The sequence below is a fragment of the Amphiura filiformis genome, chromosome 12, assembly GCF_039555335.1.
Source record: "Amphiura filiformis chromosome 12, Afil_fr2py, whole genome shotgun sequence".
Classification (NCBI taxonomy): domain Eukaryota; kingdom Metazoa; phylum Echinodermata; class Ophiuroidea; order Amphilepidida; family Amphiuridae; genus Amphiura; species Amphiura filiformis.
In genome coordinates this window covers 42,665,906-42,688,385 of record NC_092639.1, presented here as the reverse complement: position 1 = coordinate 42,688,385, position 22,480 = coordinate 42,665,906, and the positions used below count along the sequence as shown (strand labels likewise).

General features: G+C 37.0%; 1 protein-coding gene across 1 annotated transcript in view; it reads left to right on the top strand.

The window, feature by feature from the left end:
• Positions 1 to 64: 64 nt before the first annotated feature.
• LOC140166237 (structural maintenance of chromosomes protein 6-like) overlaps positions 65 to 22,480 on the top strand; it is a 54,378-nt gene continuing 31,962 nt past the window's right edge. Inside the window, 7 exon segments of the mRNA XM_072189637.1 lie at positions 65 to 258; positions 10,683 to 10,903; positions 16,754 to 16,955; positions 18,844 to 19,026; positions 19,891 to 20,028; positions 20,517 to 20,597; positions 21,052 to 21,198. Coding sequence (XP_072045738.1) covers positions 127 to 258; positions 10,683 to 10,903; positions 16,754 to 16,955; positions 18,844 to 19,026; positions 19,891 to 20,028; positions 20,517 to 20,597; positions 21,052 to 21,198 — 1,104 coding nt within the window. The 5' untranslated portion in view covers positions 65 to 126.

Sequence of the window (22,480 nt, the reverse complement as noted above, 5' to 3'; positions counted from 1 at the left end):
AGATCATCAATAATTATAGATCCAGAAACACTCACTAATGGAAATTCCCGCAGGAAAGAAGGACGAAAGCCGAAAAGATCGTTTCGCGCGATTTCATGAGTTGTCAATTTTCATGAAACGCTTGGCATGATGGCTGAAAAAAGACAAGCAAATAGAGAAGCAGGCTCGGCAAGTAAGAGGAAGAGAAAGGATTCTTCTGATGATGAAGATTTAGGCGATTTGAGTCAAGTGGCTGATTTCAAAGCCCAGGCGTCATTGGTAAGCTTTTTGTTTTATAAGCTTTTTGTTTTCATGGTTTTGTAAGCTTTTTAAAAAAAAAATTAATCAATGACAGTCAATGTGTAGTAGGTATAATAGGTATGCCAGGTGAATTTAAATTTATGGTACATAATCTTCGGTAATATATCACAGCCATCAAACTGCATCATTTTATATATCTAATTAATAGTGATGTCACACAGAAATTAAATATTAGTGATAGACATATCAAGTTACCGGGATTTAACGGGATTTTAAAATTAATGCTGTGTATGCTAATTAGTGCTAATTAAATATTCAAAGTTAACGAATTTGTCTGTCGAATGAAGTATTTTACTAATTTTATAAAAATTAAAGTCAAATTGTATTTTTTAGCTAAGTTTGTTTAATGTTTACATTAAGCGAATTCACTATGCAATTTTTGTACTGGGAAATTCCTTTATTTGTTCGTTATTTTATGATTTTAAAAATAATTATAGTCTTCTAGTAGAAGAAAACCATTTATTTAATGTAATTATAAAATTAATAAATGATTTAAAATTGAAATATTTAATTACCGTAACCACTCGGGTATAAGCCCACCCCCCTAGATGGCAGATTTCACTTCAAAAATGGGGGTGGGCTTATAGCTGAAGGTGGGCTTATACCCGGGTGGTTACGCACATCAAACTTGCACCATTGGCACTGTACAAATAATTAAGAGAACACACCAGGTACCACCACCATGATGTTCCATTGCACAGTTGGGAAACCACCAACCAACAGTAGTCAGTACACACAGAGCTGCTCACATTTATCATTACAACCCCATGCATTGAACTGACCAATCAGGTGCATGGATTTTCAAGAAAATTTGTTCTGGACTATGAAAAATGCTCATGCATATTATGTTTGTCCATCGACATTTGACTGTCTCCACTTGTACTTTCTACACAAGTAGCTTGAATAAACCTTAAACTTCCATAGAAAAACTTTGAAAATCTCTGAAAAACTTGTAATTTTTTACAAAAAGGCCTTGAAATTTGAGTAATGTTGGTTCCACTTACAATGTACATCAGTTACATGTATTTCAATGGGATGTAATTTGAGCTGGTGATGTCATTGGGTTATAATAATGAGCTGTGGTTGATTCATTTGCATAAGTTGAATTTGTACAGAAGTTTGCTTGTGTTACGGTAATGCTATCTTTATCGTTAGGCCCTACATCTAGTCAAAGATTGACTATCATCAAAAAGATTCTGCAAGCAAATTTTGCGATGCATCGCCCGTCGCTTTTGCATATTATACTTATCACGGAGATAAGTGTGTACCGCGTGTACCGCGCATGACCAATATGGCGCAGTTTTAATCTCTCCCGCAAAATTTGTGTTTCTTCCTCAAATTGCGTGGTTTTCTCCATCGAATTTGCATCTCTGGTGTTTTACCTTCATCACCAAACGTGACTCATGACCTGTCATGTTCAGATTTTTCCATCATCTGTCGTAAAATCCATCCTTCATATGCAGCTCATCAGCCACCAATACGTGACTGCCGAATTCGGAAGACATTCATAGTAGTCCCTTGCGATCGAGTGTCGCTGTCAATGCTGTAGTACAGGTAGGGCAATATTGTTGCCAATGTTTATGTCTGTTGGTGAGAGACTGGACTGTATCCTTGTTACCAATCCTTGCTACCAACCCTTACTACCTACCAACCCTGCTACCAATCCTTATGCACCCATCCTACGTTGTTTATGTTGTTACCGGTTACCATTGGTTACCAATCCTGCTTGTGTGAATGTTTACCAATCCTTGTTACATGTATTATGCTTGTTGTACATACCAATGCTTGTATCCCGCCACCCTTTATCTGCCTGCCGTGTGTTCCTTTAATCCTTGCATGCTCACCTCCATCCTTCAACACCCTCCATCCATCAAACATGTCTATTGTCATGTAGTTTGTGTGTGTGTGTGTCGTGCATGCTTGCATCCCACCTGCATGCTTGAGAAGTTATGGGACAACTGGATCAAACTGTTAGATAAAGTGAGCAGCAAAAGCTCATTATGCTCATGTACTACGTATGTTCTATTTTCTGCAAGCCATTTGTTGCTCTTAAACGCCATGAACTTGTATGCTTACGATATACTTGTGTACCGGTATGTTTATCTTATGAGACAATAGACACTGATATTATTGATAAATCACATGACCCATGTATTAAGATCCAATCATGCTGTATGTATCCTGTACATACGTATCCTGTGTATACCGCTAGCTTTTCCTCCATCACTCTGAGTTGGATCACACTTAAAGTCATCCTGCTGATCCAAACAACAGCCCTACTTCTGATCATCAGGGCTGGCGACGTTGAGCGAAACCCAGGACCTAGGCAACCAAAGTATCCCTGTGGCGAATGTCACAAAGCCTGCACAGACTACAAAGGTGCAAAAGCGAGCATTCTTTGCGATGAATGCAGCACGTGGTTTCATGTCGAATGTGTTCATATAAGTGAAACAGTGTTAGCAAGCCTTGCCAGATCAGATCTCCCATGGGAGTGCACCAACTGTGGTTTACCCAACGTCTCAGCAAGCCTATTCGACTCTACCACCTTAGACAATAGCTTGTCTGAATCTGATGTTTTTGAGAGCACTAAGAGGAGCATATCAACCAGCAGCAGCAGCTCTTCCGAACCAGGGTCACCAAATGCCCAGTCCTCGCCATCAAAGACATCCATGCACAGCAGCAGCAAACCTAGCAACAGCACTACCAATCTTCGTTAAACACTATAAACTTTCAAAGCATCTATAGAAAGAAGGAAGTGCTATGGAGTCTAATTGATGCTGTGAAACCTGGCGTTATATCCGGTTGTGAAACCTGGCTTAAACCAGCTATAACTCATGGAGAAATCCTTCCTCCAGACTACAAATTATACCGTAAAGATCGCCACGATGGATACGGTGGAGTTCTTCTTGCTGTTCATTCCAGCCTTACCAGCTATCAACTTGAAACCAACTCTGATGCTGAATTTGTGGCTGCTAAAATCCTGAATGGTAAAGAAAACCCCTGGTCATTGGCGCCTTGTACCGGCCAACCAACAACAGCCAAGAATACATAGACTCTCTAAACAAGACCATTGAAGATCTCTGTGTGTCAAACCCTGAATGTGCAATCTGGATTAGTGGCGATATCAATCTGCCTGATATCGAATGGTCTACTGACCAAGTGATCGGCCATCAATATCCAAAAAGCCTCAATGAGTCATTCCTGCAGACACTGTCACGTACTGGACTTGAACAGCTCGTCGACTTCCCCACAAGAGGTGACAACACTCTTGACATCGTAATCACCAACCGGCCTTCATTGGTCAACCGATGTGAAGGAATGCCAGGTCTAAGTGACCATGACATTGTTTACGTGGACTTGAATATCCAAGCAAGTCGGTCCAAACCAGTCAAGCGCAAGATTTACCTCTGGAAGCGTGCTGACCTTGGCGCAATCCACTCTGCCACTAAAACCTGGGCAGATAGCTTCGTCTCAAGATACTCCACCTCCACTCCAGTTGAAATACTTGCTACTGAAGTTGAAGATCAGCTTGAGAAGATCCTAAACGAGAATGTGCCATCAAAACTCAGCTCTTCAAGATTCAGCCAACCGTGGTTCTCAACTTCCACCAAGAGAATCTGCCGTAGAAAGCATCGTGCCTTTAGAAAGGCGAGAAAGACAAATAAAGACAGAGACTGGCGTCGCTTCAGGAGACTTAAGAAGCAAGCTCAAACAACATGCCGGCAAGTTTACAGCCAATATCTCACCAACATCATATGCAGTGAACCAGGTGGAAACAAACGTCTTGGTGCGCTAATCAAAGCCAAGCGCTGCGACCAAACAGGAACTGCTCCGCTTAGAGATGGCAACATCCTCCACAGCGATCCAAAGACCAAAGCAGGCATCCTGAACCGCCACTTTGCATCTGTATTCACTGATGACAAGTCAACCACCCTGCCAGACCTCGGACCTAGCCCGCATCCTTCAATGGATAGAATCACAGTCAACATTCAAGGTGTCATCAAGCTTCTCCAGAACTTGAAACCCCACAAGGCCACAGGTCCAGATGGAATTCGCAAAACTTCTCAGAGAAAGCGGCAGTGGAAATTGCTCCTGCAATCACCTTACTTTTCCAAGCTTCTTTGGATCAAGGCAAAGTACCAGCTTCTTGGAAGAAAGCATCCGTCGTTCCGATCTTCAAGAAAGGGAACCGCTCCTTAGCTGCCAACTACAGACCTATTTCTCTGACATCCATCCTGTGCAAGCTCTGCGAGCATATTCTCCACCATGCTATGATTGGTCACTTTTCCAAGCACCAAATTCTGACAGATGCACAACATGGCTTTCGGAAGAAGAGATCGTGTGATACACAACTCATCCTCACCATCCAAGACCTGGCTAAAGGCATTGACGAGAAAGGCCAGACTGACCTTATATTGCTGGATTTCGCCAAAGCATTCGACAAGGTGTCCCACAAGCTGCTTCTACATAAGATCAAGCACTATGGAATCCATGACAACACGATCCACTGGGTACAAGACTTCCTTAGTGGCAGGACCCAGAAAGTGCTCGTAGATGGGCAAAGCAGTAGCGAAATCGGAGTAACATCAGGTGTTCCACAAGGCAGTGTACTCGGCCCCCTCTTGTTTCTGGCCTTTATAAATGACCTTCCAGCCAGTACCAGAAGCTCTGTCACCCGCCTCTTTGCAGATGACTGTGTCCTGTACAGACGTATCACAACGAGTCAAGACACCAAACTTCTTCAGGACGACCTAGATGCATTGCAGGAGTGGGAACGCACTTGGCTAATGCAATTCCATCCATCCAAGTGCCAGGTAATCCATGTCACCAACAAAAGGAAGCCTATCACCACTGCCTACAACATCCACGGCGTAACCCTTGAAGAGGTGTCCTCTGCAAAGTACTTGGGTCTGAACATCGACAGCAAACTCAACTTTAACACTCATGTTGACATCGTCACCAAGAAAGCCAATGGAACCCGTGCCTTCCTTGGACGTAACTTCCATCGCTGCAGCAGGAAAATCAAGGAGGCTACATACAACACCTATGTAAGACCAATTGTAGAATACGCTGCAGTGGCCTGGGATCCCCACACCCAGCGCAACATCAAAAAGGTGGAACAAGTCCAAAAAGAAGTAGTGCGCGATTCGTCACCAGCCAGTATGATCGTGGACCAGCGTCACCTCACTTCTTAATGAGCTCAAATGGCGGACACTCCAATCTATACGTCGTCAAGCCAGACTCGCCATGCTGTACAAAATAAGGTACAATCTGGTCGACATCAACTGGGAGCAACATCTAACCGTAGCAACATCTAACACCAGAGGACATGCTTCCAGATTCTGGACACCATACTGCAGCTCCCAGACTTACTTGGCTTCCTTCTTCCCACACACCAGCAGAGAATGGAACGCCCTCAGGAAGGACCCAGGAGACTTCACCTCGCTCGATGCCTTCAAGGCAGCATTGAGCCAGAAGTCTCCATGTAACCAGCCGGCATCCTTCCTTTTTTATCGCACATCACCTTGTATATATTTTGCACCTGATTCTACCTGCAGCCATATTCGTCATAGCAGGTACGCACAACTGCAGTGTGAATATATTCAGTTCCTGAAGCACACACTTACCAAGAAGAAGAAGAAGAAGAAGATAGCGATATTGCAGACGACAATTAAAATGTTCTAAATGCCACAAAATACATTTTTAAAACATCAGTTGCTGTCAATAACTATTGCTTTGAATTAATTCATCACCAAAAATTAATAATCGAGAAAGGTAAATTAATTAGCAAAATAATAGATATCCAGATGGTTGTATATGATTGGTTGACGCATTCATGTCACGTGTCAAGCGATATCGCAGGGAAGTTGAGATATTTCTTCACCTTGGCCTTGCAATAAGCGATATCGTTTTTGCCTCGGCGATTTGAATCGATTGATCAGCTTGATTGCCGGAAAGGATCCGAGTAATTGGCAGTCGATGTGCACCATCTTGGAAAAATAGCTTGAAATAGACTTCCTCGACAGTCGTTCAAGATTGAGGAGATTTTAGCCTGACGATGTTAGACTTGATCAAGACAGACTGTCGTTTGCACTGTAGCGGTCTAAATGTAGGCCTACATATTTCGTATATAAAATTAGCTCGAAAATCAATAAAACAAGTAATGAATGTGTCTAATTTTCTCTCTACTACATGTAACACAAAATGTAATGAAAAGGGTATTTCTTTCCTAAAACAAATAAATGTACTATCAAATTGTGCTTACAGTCGTATGTGTACTTACACTCGTACGTGTGTACTTACACGTCTGGAACTAAGGCTAATTTGCGCACTGAAATGTTCAAGAACTGTCAATCATTGACAAAAGCTGTCAGTGCAATACAGGACAAGTTCCTTTGGCCGTACGCAAATTAAATATGTGCACAAGTATGTAAGTTTTAGGCTGCGCACTGGATTGCATAGCAATCGGCATAGCAACTGTCAATCAAAGTCAATCAAACTGCCAGCGAAGTGAATGAGTGACTTTTTTATACAGGGATTGAATACGAGTGTCACGGCCCTGGTATGCCAGGCAAGCCTAAGTTAACACATTTGCTAGTCAGCGAAATTCGCCTACTGTCTGTTCAATTAGCTTAGATTCTTGAATTTTTAAGTGGGTACTACACCCATCGATAAATTTGTGTCTATTTTTGGATTTTTCTCAAAAACTAATAACACAGTGGTAACAAAAGTTATGTCTATTATAGGGGCAAGGAATCCAATTACTACAGTGGAATTTCAGTGACCCAAGACAAGCGGTTAGTTATTTATGATAAGAAATAAGGTACCGCTAGGATGTACTTTATTTCCTATTATACTGAACCACTTGTCTTGAGTCACTGAAATTTCAGTGTAGTAATTGGATTCCTTGCCCCAATAATATACATAACTTTTGTTACCAGTGTGTTATTATTTTTGAGAAAAATGCAAAATAGTCACAAATTTACCACAGGGGTGTAGTACCCCCTTAAGATTTTTGACAAAATAAAAAATTGCGGCCGGACCTAACGTGATTTATACTTTTCAAATTCCCAAGTTCAATCTAAAACCCCATTTCTTTTCAATTTGCCTCATTTTAGACAATTACTTGGGTCCACCAAAAGGGTTCGCAACCTTTTTACAAATCGAGTGGGACGGTCCATTCTCAACTTAGGGCATAGACCCTATCCAATTTAGCAAAACAATCTGTCCACCAATCTGTCCTGCCATTTCAATTGTTATACCGTTCCGGTTATTGGATAGGTTCTACATGTATATAGGTGATGATGGTCCACCGGTTTTTGTTACACGAAATTATATGGCGCGATTACATTTTATCGGGCGTTTTATGCATAACATTATTCTGAGCATTATGTTTTTCCTAATGACATTAAAATTATGGATTTTGTTCTTATTTCAACTGGTTTACAATGTAAATTGAGTTTTGTTTAATACCATCATTCCTTCCCAAGAATATCAGCATTCGCTTGACATTTTCAGATACAGTGACTTTACAAGAACCTGATTGTTTTAAATAATATTTTCTTGTACAAAAGTTCTTTTGTTTCCAAATGTCCTTCTCATAGTTTGTATATGGTCATTTTCACAGTAAAGGGTGTAACTTTTGATTTTTAGGGTCAAAATTTCAAACCACTTAAATATGTTTCTGTTTACTGTAATCATGCATAGAAGCAACTTAAATTCCAGTAAAATAGTGTTTCAAGGCTTAAACCTTTTGATTTCTGATAAAAAAATTGACATTTCCATAACATTTTGGTTAAAATCTAAGAAAAAATGTATTTTACATAAGCTCAGAAAATTATGACATGAAAGCTGGAATACATGTGAAATCCCATTCCAAAGTAAGTCAACAGATATAAGTTAAATTTTATACCATGTTTTGCTATGTTTGTAATTGCAATTTTGAAAATTTTTAACATCAAGGGTCATTTGCAATGGAAATTTCCCAACCTTAAACATATTTTTAAAGTTTTAATTGGGTTCCTAAAATAATTTAAATGTCTAACTTCATGTACAAATACTACTTGATGAAAGGAACCTCCCAGCCAAGTTTCACAGAAATTGGAGTTATTTTTTAGAATTGGCAATTCAAGCGATTTGTGTTTCGGAGGCTTCAGTTAACAACACAGTTGATCATAAAAGTAAAATATTTGGCTAACTACTACAAGTTGACATGAAAAAATAGGTAAAAAATATCACAATTACCAATTTTCATGCTTTGCTTCTAAGTATTGAATTTCAGTTGTGACAAAAATTAAATTATCACAGCAAGTCATTTTTTTTTGTTTCGGAGGCTTCATGTTTACAATGGTTAAACATGGCAGAAGTAGTTTTTTTGATAACATCTCTGTTGGGATCATCTAAGCTGTTATTTTCTTGTGTGTATTGAATCAATGATTCTATGCGGCAGATATTGCAGATTTATAACATGATAATTTTTCACCCATTTGTTAAGTATGGTGTTATTTGCATGTGAAGCCTCCGAAACGGGCTTTCTTGGATATCAGTATATTTTTCAAGCATTAACCATAATATCAATTTTTTTTAATTTATGACATTCTGCACATATCATGCAACAATTACAATGCAGATATCAATATGGAACATACCAATTTAGATATGCATACTGTAGATGATAATTAAGTTTACTGTTGTTTCGGAGGCTTCATTTGTTTCGGAGGCTTCAATTGTTAACGGAAAGTTTGTATTGGGTCCCATTTTCAAACGGTGATATATATCTCCATGATTTAAAAACAAGTGACTTGAGGATCTACTTTGCTACATTTTGATCAATAGATTGGATGAGCTCTTTTATTTATATTTGCCCAAGCTTGCTGAACAGTTTGTTTCGGAGGCAAAAAAAAAGTTAACGGAAAATCGGCTCTTTGAAGTCAAGATTTTATAAAAATTTTAAAAGCTTGCAAATCAACTAATTTTTGTTACCCATTTCAAGTTAAGATATCAACTGTTATGAATCAAGAAGAAGTGAAGAAATAACCAAGAATTATGAACCAAAGCTATACCCACAAAGTTTGTTAACAATTGTTAGCGGAAAATGAAGCCTCGAAACGACAAATATCAAGTCCGGTTCTCAAAAATACAGGGCTGTTCACAATTAAATCTAATGTGGCAGTGTTTACTGAACATATGACCGTACTTTCAGGATAAGAAAAATTATCCATGAACTAACTGAAGAAAACACAGGGTTTTACAAAAATGTTACTGTTTTTTACAGTTTTTCAAAATGGCAATATTAGGTACATTTAAGCCTGCTAAAACTGAACGCAGTAACTCCCGAAGATGATTATGCTACCCAAGGTAGCTGCTAACTAGATGACTTATGTGGCCAAAAATCATGGAATTCTGTGGCTTTATTAGAAAACTACGGATCAAAATGTTAAAAATCCAAAGTTACACCCTTTACCGTGAAAATGACCATATTCAACAAACAAAACGAAATAACAAATTGAAAATAAATGTGTACTTTTATATTATAATAGGCCTATAGGCCTACACCTTCTCAGAGCAGTCGCAAAATCAATAAATAAATAAATAAATAAATAAATAAATAAATATGAATAAATAAATAAATGAATAAATAAATATGCAAGGAATGTATATAAGCTGGGCCTATTTTAGAAAACTTAATAAATAAATAATAACGTAATGTTTCAACAGTAAGATTTCAACACAAATAGGCATAATGGCAAATATAGCTATTTTGCTGGACAATTATACTTCTTGATGCGGATGATCGAATAAATACTATCTCAGCGCATTATGACATTCGTCCCCATTGCTCTAAATGGATTGATTCAAAAAAGTTTATGGTACCCGACGTTCTACGGCTTGTTATAAAAATATCGCGGGAAAAGATAAAATTTAAAAGAAATGGGGTTTTAAATTGAACTTCAGAATTTGAAAAGTATAAATCATGTTAGGTCTAAGGCTGTGCTAACACTTTTCTTTGATGACTTTGACCACAATTTTGTATTTTTTCAAATATCTTTTAAAAACATTCAAGAATCTAAGCTTTAACAGATAGTAGACCGGGGACCAAACACAATACATATTTACATAGAAATTTCAATTTTTTTTCAAGAACAGGTAGGTTTAGGAAACCTACATGTACATAAATATGTTTTCTATACTTCACCTGACCTAAATGATTTTTTATGGTGATGAGACACTCACACATGGAATTTTAGAGGGATTTTGATAGCAGTTCCATTAAAGTACAGGTAGCTACATGTAGCCTCTGGTTCCAAATTCCTTTTTTCCAAGCCTGCAGAGAGACTTTTAGTTAAAACTATTTAACCTTTACTATATTTTTTTATTAACAGAAAGAAGCGGAGTATGGGATCATTGAGTCCATTCGACTCAAAAACTTCATGTGCCATGGCAGTCTGTTCTTTCAATTTGGTCCCAACGTAAACTTTGTTGTGGGCCGAAACGGAAGCGGAAAGTCGGCAGTGCTGACAGGAGTGGTAGTTGGCCTTGGAGGGAAAGCCTCTGTGACAAATAGAGGTGGATCTCTCAGGGCCTTCATCAAAGACAACACAAGGTAAGGCAGGGTTGCTGAAAAATTTCAGCCCAAATCGAGGGTTGAATAATCGAAAAGTCGCAGGAAACTACCGGATGTCATTGGAGCCAATGTTGAAAAGTCGCCCAAAAGTGTTTTTTTATGGGACAGGAAATTGGCAAAAGTCTTGATGTGTGGGTCGTTATGTACTTACTGAACACAAAGGAAATTGATTGTGGTTTTACCATCGACCACGCCCTGGCTGAAATTTGATACACTTTTGATACACCGCTTTTGATACGTATGAAAAATGTATGAAATAAAAAGTATTTGAATTGGAACCCTCATTTCATACACTTTTATGTATCAAAACTGTATCAAATTAACATTGCATACACATTTTATACATATCAAAAGTGTATCAAATGCCAAGATAATGTATTAAAAAAGTATCAAATGAAATGTATCCTTTCATTTCATACATATTTGATACATAATTTTATCAAAAGTGTATCAAATATGTAACTGTATCAAATCAGGGTTCCAATTTAAACTGTATCAAATTAGTGTTGAAATTTTTATCCTTTCATTTCATACACATTTCATACATAATTTATATCAAAAGTGTATCGAATATGTAACTGTATCAAATCAGCGTTCCAAATTAAACTGTATCAAATTAGCGTTGAAATTTGTATACTTTCATTTCATACACATTTCATACATAATTATATCAAATGTGTATGAAATATGTAACTGTATCAAATCAGCGTTCCAATTTAAACTGTATCAAATTAGCGTTCAAATTTTATCCTTTCGTTTCATACAATTTTCATACATAATTATATCAAAAGTGTATGAAATATGTAACTATCAAATCAGGGTTCCAATTTAAACTGTATCAAATTAGCGTTGAAATTTTTATCCTTTCATTTCATACACATTTCATACATAATTATATCAAAAGTGTATGAAATATGTAAAGTTCTGTATCAAATTTAAGCGTTCCAATTTAAACTGTACCCGTATCAAATTAGCATTCAAATTTTATCCTTTCATTTCATACACATTTCATACATAATTTTGATAATTATATCAAAAGTGTATGAAATATGTAACTGTATCAAATCAGGGTTCCAATTTAAACTGTATCAAATTAGCGTTGAAATTTTTATCCTTTCATTTCATACATTGTACACATTTCATACATAATTTATATCAAAAGTGTATCGAATATGTTACTGTATCAAATCAGCGTTCCAATTTAAACTATCAAATTAGCATTGAAATTTTTATCCTTTCATTTCATACACATTTCATACATAATTTATATAAAAAGTGTATCGAATATGGTCGCATGTCACAAATAGGTCACCCAAAAATGGAGCAGCCGTAACATGAAAACACTTTCTTCACACTTCAAGTTAGGTTTATTCTAAATGTATAATACCTATTGTAGAAAGTTTGGTGTCATTTTGTAGATAATTATGTTCTTTTTCAAATACAAAAAAACCCAAGTCAATTGGACAAGTACTTTGAGATTTATACCTCAATATGTAAGATGTGTCAATGGAGCAGCCGGTTCGGGAGAGCCGGTTCGGGAGAGCCCCATAGGGTTATACACAAAATTGTGAAAATATAGCAAACTTCAAACCTTTGTATCTTGAAAAGTACAACTAGCATGGACCTCAAATTGCACATTTATCATCCTGGATTGTAGATTTACCTCATAGTACATCAACTATAACAAAAGATGTAACCAATTAATTGCCTAATTAAATGCTAATTAAGACAGTTTTCCCTATATGTTACTGTACAAAGTGTGCATACTATGCTCCGACATTTCTAAATGGACTATCTCTTGCCCGAGTCACCCTGCTTATTCAAAAGAACACATATTTTTAAGGAAATTTGATGAGGAATTCAATTATGCTATTAGTTTTAGTGCCAGAAATGGAGGAAAAAAGTTTTGATTGAAAAATGTCATAAAAATTGTGAAATTATTTTACAATTTTTGACCACCCTGTATGTTTAACGCAAGGGATACTAAACTCTTTCTTCCTAATTTGTTTGAAGGACCCATGCAATGTCTTTCTGAATCCATATTTATTTTGAACTACATAGCTTTCAGAAAAGAAAAAATATGGGGTTCACCATGACAAGAAAGATGCTAATTTTGTTGTTGTTCCACCCTGTATATTTCTCACCCACCCTGTATTATGATGTTATGCTTTGTTGATTTGGCATCCTTGTAATATAAGCTTTCCAGAAATATATACTTATAATGGTCTAAAATGTATTCATTAAAAGTTGTGTTGAATTGAATCAAAATTGGTGATATTTTTCTCATTTTACATCATGTTACATAAAAGATGACCAATTCGTGACATGCGACCATATGTTACTGTATCAAATCAGCGTTCCAATTTAAACTGTATCAAATTAGCATTGAAATTTTGATCCTTTCATTTCATACACATTTCATACATAATTATATCAAAAGTGTATCAAATATGTCACTGTATGAAATCAGCGTTCCAATTTAAATTGTATCAAATTAGCATTGAAATTCTTATCCTTTCATTTTATTCGCATTTTATACATAATTATATCAAAAGTGTATCAAATATGTCACTGTATCAAATCAGCGTTCCAATTCTAATGCTGGCCAGCGGGACCGCCCTATTTCTGATACATGCCATTTGATACACTTTTGATATAGTTTTTTGATACACTTTTGATACAGTTTTTTTATGCACTTTTGATAGTTTTTTATACACTTTTGATAGTTTTTTGATACACTTTTGATACAGTTTTTTATACACTTTTGATACAGTTTTTATACACTTTTGTTACAGTTTTTATACACTTTTGATACAGTTTTTCAAATTTCAAAATTGGTCCAATCAAGCTCAAATTCAACAAGAATTATCCTTACATGATCTAAACATATTTGCAAACATTAATGACCCCAAAGTGAAGGGGTCAAAGGTCAAATTTTGAAATTAGTCTAATCAAGCTCAAATTCAACACTGCCCTCTACTGCCAATGCTGACCTCTAGCACTTTCCCCCATCACGGAGCAGCTCAATGCACTTTCCCCTATCAACGTTCAAAATTACAACGCAATGGAATAAATGTGTGAGGAAGTATTGCAAAAAAGAAGCAAAACCCAACCAAAATGGAACATACATACATCAGAGGGCCTGCTTGGAAAGCAGTGCTTGTCACTGAAGTTGTTACCCTCAATAAAAAGACAAAAAGGCTACCAATAACAAAATGATCTACTATACAGGCATGTGCTATATAATATTCATGCTTAATACATATACATAGAGGCCCTATATATAATATATAGTAAGCTTACCTTATCAGAACAAAGTCAGATATTTCCTCTTTAATCACAGTCCCTGATTACAACCACATTGTAACCTAATGTGCAGTCTACAAGCATGTTTGTATCTTCATCATGATAAATAAAACACCATAATTTGCTCTAAAATACAGTACATTTCCAAATGCAAATCCTGGTGTTAACTGCATGCATGCCACATGGGCAAATTTGAAAATGATGAGTCATTATCTAGACATGTGATCAGTTATTGATACAGTTTTGATACACTACAAAAGGTCAGTTTATGAAAGCCCAATTTGATACACTTTTGATATACCTCTAGCCACCCAAAATAAACTAAGTCCAATTTAATACGCTTTTAATACACTGTAGGCAGCCAGAATTTGACCCAAGTCCAATTTGATACACTTTTGATATACCTCTAGCCACCAAAAATTAACTAAGTTCAATTTGATACACTTTGCATACTGTACTAAAAAACAGGCAAAGTCCAATTTAATATACTTTTGATCAGGGTTCCCGTTAAGGTTTTAAAAATGTGCGTCCGTAATGACGCAAGTTTGCGGACGAGGTTGCAAAAACTTGCGTCCAGACAGATTTTTGTGCGTCCATCTGAAATTCACGATTATGACGATACACACGTACCCCGGGTATACACCTCATCAAATGTTGATTGTTAAAAAAAATAAAAGTGCATTTTCGCGTGATATTCCATCTCCATTCGCTATGATAATAATTCTCATTTCTGTGTCAGTTTTGGTCAGAAACGTGGTCAAAAACAGGTGCAAAAACATGAGCAAAGTCTGTCAATCTTGAGCAATTTTCGTTCGTACTTTCACTTCCGCATTTCTATTTTTAAATTAACGTGTAGTTGATGCTACAAAAACTAAAACACACACTGCCACAAATAATACGAAAAAGGGTTATCATTTGGATTTTGTCTTTAAAATTGCTTTTATTCATCGTAACAATAATACTAATAAAGGAAACCTAGATTATTTATGTGAAAATAATATTAAAATATTAAAAATTGAATATTGTCAGGTTGTGATAAATAAATAAATAAACACCGCACGTTAGCGGCACGTGCTTGCTTGTAAACAAATCAATCGGGACTTCCAGTGATGCCAACGCCGCGCCTTCGGCGCACAATTGGGCTACTTGGCGATCACTTGCCGCTACTCAAAAAAGCATGCCGCTACTTGTCTATAATTGGACTACTTTTGCCAGTCTCAGGCCGCGGCACTAATTTGATGTATTTTCCTTTCAATTTAGCCGATTTAAGGTTTTGAGTCTTTGACGCTCAAAATCGAAATTACAATGGGTTTTGTCACCATTTATTGATAGGTCAGTATAACTTCCCAGTAAGTACCGGAAGTTTCAAAGTCAAGTGCTTTTCCGCCCAATTGGGTGTTTTGCGTTCTAAATTCGGGTAAATCCGCCCAAATATCCGGTATTAGGCGCTTTTTGGAAGCTTAAAAATTGGGCTACTTGAGAATCCTTTACCGCGGCCTGGCGAGTCAATGCGCCGCGCCTTGACGCTGAAAAGTTTTGGCAACACTGGGGACTTCCCCAGGCAAGAGTGATCAAACAGCTGTACAGCGATCGTTCGGAAAGCATGCAAAAAGTGCACGATTTCCTGACGTTGCATTTACAAATATTGCAGAATTTACTTCAATTCTCAGCAGGTGGGTCAAAATTTTGGGGCTTTTATTATCTTAAAAATATAAAAGAATAAAAATTTCTTATTTTTATCATCAATTAATGATAAAATTTCGAAGTTTTGTCTGCGTCCAAATGCTTGTGACATGGACGCAAAATACTTGATTATCCATGTGAATTTGCGTCCAAATTTGTAAAATACGCGTCTGGACGCAATGACGCACACTAACGGGAAGCCTGCTTTTGATACACTGTATGCAGCCAGAATTTGACTAAGTCCAATTTGATACACTTTTGATATAGGGCCTACATTTACATACACTGAAAAACTGCAAAGTCCAATTTGATACACTTTTGATACATTTTTGATACAGTTAGGTGGTATTTGATACAGTTTTGATACCCTATATTTTCAGTTGATACATTTTCAATACACCCTTTGTATATCAAAACTATCAAATTGCCGTTTGATACAGTTTTAATACAATTTGATACACTTTTGATACACTTCTTGCTGTATAGAATTTCTGCTACATGTAGGGCGTTTATAATCCTGTTGCTTTGCTGACTGCTCCGATAGATATCAGCAAACTCGTATACTGTTCGCTTGTTCCAATCGAATGCGAACCATTATCAAAGACAGCCAAGCATGGCTGAGCTCAGTAGACCTTAAAAGATGTACTCCCTAAGTAAAGCTGCATTATCTCTAGTATGGATTTTCAAGACTCGATATCAAAAAGTTATTTTGTATATAATACATGTATTTTGACCTGAAACAATCAATTTTCAAGAGTTGAACAAGAAACCTTTTGATCCTTCTTGCAAAAAGTACTAAATGTACTTATAACCTTGAACTTAATTTTTGTTTTTTACTAGCCTGGCTCAAGTCACCATCAAGTTACGTAACCGTGGCAGCGATGCGTACAAACCTGAGCTGTATGGAAATTCAATTATCATCGAGAGGAAAATGACATCCGATGGCGGGTCCAGCTACAAACTCAAGTCAGCAGATAACAAAAGGACTATATCAAACAAGAAGGAAGAACTGGACCATATACTTGACCAGTTTAACATACAGGTAAGCATATTGCTATTGCTGGTTTCATACTTTTCTTGCAGCTTGCCGCTGTGTGATGTGACGCTTCCTCATACCACTTTTACTTTTCTGCCACTGAGCGGCAGCAGCATGACTATGAAAGCCAATGTTGCAGCTTAGCACCGCTAAAATTAGTTTCCTGTTCTCATACATCAGAGTGGCGGCGCCCCCTGAGTTGACTTGAATTCAACTCGTAGCGATCTGCTGCTTTGGGCAAAGCGATGGAGTGATTGATATCAGTTTGCCGCTAGTCACTGCTAGCATTTCTGGTTGACTGCACAGTGAAGCAAAGTCGTCATCAAAGCGGCAAGTGGCAGGAAAGTATGAAACCAGCATAAGGCTGACACTTTTGCTCCATTTATTGACAGCAAAAAATGCACCTTTGTTGTCTAAAAATTGGGAAAGAACATCAAGCCTTAAAATAGGCCAAAATGATGTGACAAACCACTTGTGGTTCATTTATAAAGTATGACTGACTTCCCGTTCAATTTCCAGGTTGAAATTCAAAATGGTTGCACCCATGTCAGCGTGTGTTGCCATGATAATATATTGTTAAACAATGGGACAAAATATTGCATTTTTGATGCCAAAAGATAATTAACTTAGTTCTTTAATTTGAATAACAAATCTAATATTATAATTTGAACCTGGAGTGAAACTTGCATGGTGTTTTAAATGTAAATACCGAATGTCAAAATAAAGATCACCAGGGCATGACATTTTTAAAAGGGGGGCATTTATTACAGATCTTTTTACAATGATAAAAATTGTTACACCGAAATGACGAACTATGAACTTAGGATTAATAACTTCTGACTTGGTGATGTCAGCAATTACTGCATGATCATGTGTGGATTGTGGTAAGCTTACTTACATGAGATAGCATGGAACTTTTTTAGCGTTTAGTTAAAGCCATATTATAACATTTGCTGAGGAGAACGCCCTCAAAAAAATTTTTAATTCAGGTTTTTACACGATTGTAATGTACTTTAGTAAACAAAGATTCTCTGCAAAATTCAAGACTTTAGGTGCTGTAGTTTAGTCAAAATCCGAGATTTTGAATAAACCGCCGGAATCAGCGTTTTATTATTACGATAGAAATATTAGTCGAACGCGTATGCGATGTCAACACAGTACTACGTATTACGGCGTGCGGGACAAACACACACACGCCAGAGGGTCGTACCATATTACAACCGCTGGAGTAACATGCATTGGCGCTAGTTGTAAATTCCTATTTTCTTTGCTTTACCTCACTTGTTCGGCGCAAAATTAAAAGGGGACATATCTGACAGTAAATGCTAATATTTTATTGAAAATGAATACTAATCTATTTTTAAAGAAATGTTATAATATGGCTTTAACATTTTGGTTGAAAAACAGCCGGGTGTTCATCTAAATTTGTGGAGGTGCTAGTTACTGAATACATAGTATGTCATTAAATAATTCCAATGGTGCTCATTCTTTGAAGAGTGAAATGTCCGCGCAGTAGTGAAGGTGTAGCCCTCATTTATCAGGCTTTTCCATTTAAAATCCACATTCCCCCGTTCAAGTTTTAGCTATTTAGTCTTCCATAGAAGTACATTGTAGTATGATGGGTTTTAAATAGAATGAACATTTGAGTAACTTCAATTTGAAATAGGCAGCTAATGGAAGATATAGGTAAAGCCATACATTTTAAAGGGGGAATATGGGTTTCAAAATAATTAACCCTGCCCAATTCCATTTGAAAAACATGCTCCCTCTGTGGGAGACTAAAATTAAATCTTCTACAGGGGTACATGTATGGTAGATTTTAAATGGAATTGCCCATTTAGACCCCTGATGGTATATATCTTCTTGCTAATCATGCCTGTTGTTATGTACATAGGTGGGCAATCCGGTATCCATTCTCAATCAAGACACATCAAGGAACTTCTTGAACTCCAAGAATCCCAACGATAAGTACAAGTTCTTCATGAAGGCAACTCAACTAGAGCAGATGTCCACAGAATATGTGAGGATACAAGAAGATGTGGCTTGTACCGCGGACACCTTGAAGAAGAAAGAAGAGGTAAGCCATGTGGATTCCAGGAAGCTCCTAGAAAAAAGCAGTAAAGGGATATGGTAAAAGTGGCAAACCTAGCAGCCCAGACCGGAGTGCCCATCTCTCTTTTGAAGGGATTGGGCCTGACTCCTCTGTATAATGATGCTTTGGGGGATTGCTACACCTCCTCCACTACGATTTGTGTTAACTTTTCCAGGATTGAATTAAACTGGTACCCATTTCTACACCAGAGTGGGGAAAGGCAATAAGGGGTAAGAGCCTTGCCTATAAGTGCACCATGTTAGTCACTGGGACTCAAACCCACAATCTCTATCTACATGTACCTCTCGACTTGGAAGTCTTAGACCACTGTGCCACTGCATGTGCTCCTTTCCCAAAAAAAGTTTTTTTAAAGCAAATTTAGCTTGATATTTTGAACAGCTCACTAAATGTTTGGAAAGTTAAAGTCATGTCTTACAAATATTTCAACTGGAATTGCCCATTTCAGGTTTTAAAAATGGTATTAGTATATTGGTATTTGTGTGGTTTGGCAGTAACAGATATCCAAAGATCAACAAGGTTTGGATTCAGAGTTGAAATATATATGTTTCTATATAAACTTCATACAGATACCAAAAAGAAAAACCATGCAATGCACATTTTAAACTTGAAATTATGTGGAATCTTAAAATGCATCGAGGCAGATAAGCCGAATTTCTGGATATACTTTGTACCTGGCTATGCAGAGATCAAACCACTAAGTTGCTCCAACTGTCCCTGTTGATAAACACAACTCTAATCTGGTACTTATGGGTGAGTGGTCAGGGTAAACACTACAAACAATACACAAGTGTACTAGATCAAATTAACTTTATAATTTCTTTGCTCCAGACGGTACCTGTTCTTGAGAAGCGTGTTGCCGACCTGAAACGCAAGGTTGAAGATCTGTCTAGTTTGCAGCAGCTGCAAAAGAAGCTCTCAGATTTGATGAACACTCATGCATGGGCTATAGTAACAGCCGAGGAAAGGGTAGGTGTCAAGAAGAGAATAAATATGGAACTACAGGGCATAGATTTCGTCTTGGTTTGCGAGAATCAAAATCCATCATAGTCAGTGCACTTACTGTATGTTACAATGAGAGAAGTTGATTCTCGCAACTGAGTCTTACAAGAATCGATTCTGTGATTCTCATCAAAATCTAGGCCCTGAACTATCCAGAAACTATTGACCCAAAGGCATTTATTGAGAGCCGTAACTGGAAAGAGAATAAAGCAATGTACACTCAACAGGCTATTGCATGTACATTGTACCAGTTTAAAGTTCAAGTTCTAATGAGCTTGTCAACAGGTAGCCTTTATCATTTAACCCAGTTTAATTATTTGGGTGTTGACACTGAAATTTTATATTGATTTTATTTATTGCATTCTTATTTAACCTCGGTTGACCTTTTAATGCATTAGCATTGTTCTCCCAATTAATTAGTTTTAATTAATTATTTTGTGATTCTATTCTTGTAGGAGTTAGAGTTGATCAAGAAAGATCTAAGGCAAAAGGATGGCAGCACTCCCAGATATGATGAGAAGGTTGTCACCTATGAGGTAAGGCCCAGCAGCCATCCATCTCAGCATCGACTGTTGATGCTGCTTCGATGCTTGATACATGTATTAATGAATTATCAACTAATTAATCAGAATTAATGGTAAATTTAGATTTTGTTTTTATTGTATCTCTAAATGTAATGTTAGTATAAATAATAATAATAATAAAGTATACATTTTCAGAAAGGAAATATGCAAGGAATCCAACTAGCATAACTATAGATTCCTGCTTGAAATTAACAGTTTTTGAGAAAATCTCACAATTTGATTTTTCTTTACTGACTCGAAGGTATATGGACTATAGCGATTTACATTGTTTTACCTCATTTTCAAATTGAATTGAAATGGCTGTGGAATCTTCCACAGAGGCTTTGTCAATTTTATTTGGAATAGCCCAAATTTACTGTAAATTCATATTTTTTTTAATCATAATTTTTTATTCTCACTCTATTAGGGCAAAGTGAAGGATGCGGAAAAGAAGTATGATGATATCCAGAAAGAGCTGAATGAGTTGGGGACAGCCATGCAAGACCTACAGCCTCAGCATGCTATGGCAAAAGATAAGATGAACTCAATGAGATTGCAGGTCAAGAAAATTGAGGTAAGCGATGCAGAAAGAGCCAAATTTAATTAAACACAAGGTTTTTTTCATACTGCCAAGAACGCTGCTGTTGCCAAAGTTCATTGCATAATCAGGCAGTGGCAAAAGCAGGTGAGACCTGTGCTTTGAGAACCCCCTTGTATTTATTGTAATTATGTTTTTATGTCAGTAAAGCCATCGAGCATCGGGTGCTACATCAAGGGCTTATTTTTTATTATTATTGTTATTGTTATTATTATTGTTATTATTATTATTATTATTATTATTATTATTATATATCATTATTATCATCATCATCATCTTCATTATTATCATCATCATCATCATCATCATCATCATCTTCATTATCATCATCATCATCATCATCATCATCATCATCATCATCATCCAATTGATGCGAGGGATGTTTTTACTATTGAGGCACGTGAATGAACTCAAATGCATCCTGTGTTGTCGGTTGTGATGAAGAAACTCAGGCATGTGGTGATATTTGGATTTGAACAAGTAAATGAAATGGTTTGGTTTTTCCAGATGATAGTGATGGACAAGTTCATGCCAACCAGAGATGCCAGTTTTCAGGTTTTAACCTGAATTCAGGTTTTTTGTGAGTTCAGGTTTTTTGTGAGTTCAAATTCCCTCGTTTTTATTTATTTTCAGCCTGTTTTGGGGCTTTTTGGCCTTTATTCACACGCTTTTCAGGTTTTTTGAGTGAAACTGACTGGCATCTCTGATGCCAACAAACATTACGCAGTCCTAGGTTTCTGATGGTATACATACTCTCAACATTTTTGGAGTTACGGATGAGGTTGTGGATCACAAAATGTCCTTAACTGTAACCCCTGTGTAGGAGATTATTAATGTCATGTCTTTCATAGTGGGTGTATGGAATTCAACTGGAATAGCCCATTTGGTAGATACAAATGTATCCCCAACCGGCGTGGCTAGTACACTGGGTAGACCTCTCCGTAGTCCACTTGCCCATCTGGCTATTACATTTGTGCATAAAACTCTGATTTGTGCTAATTTGTGTACTATTGATAGATTTTCACGTCTGATATTTTCAGTCACCGTACTCCATCTTTTTGTTAGCTTCCCAAATGGACTACTTTGGATTATGATCAAAATCCTAAACACAGGTGTCTATGGAAAGCCTGTCGGATTTATGACCTACTAAAATTAGCCATGATGTAATGCATATTTAGTTTGATCTGGCTTGTGATTGGTCTCCCAGATCTTGTGATGGTTTAAATCCTCCGAGCATGTGCCATTAAAGCTAACCACA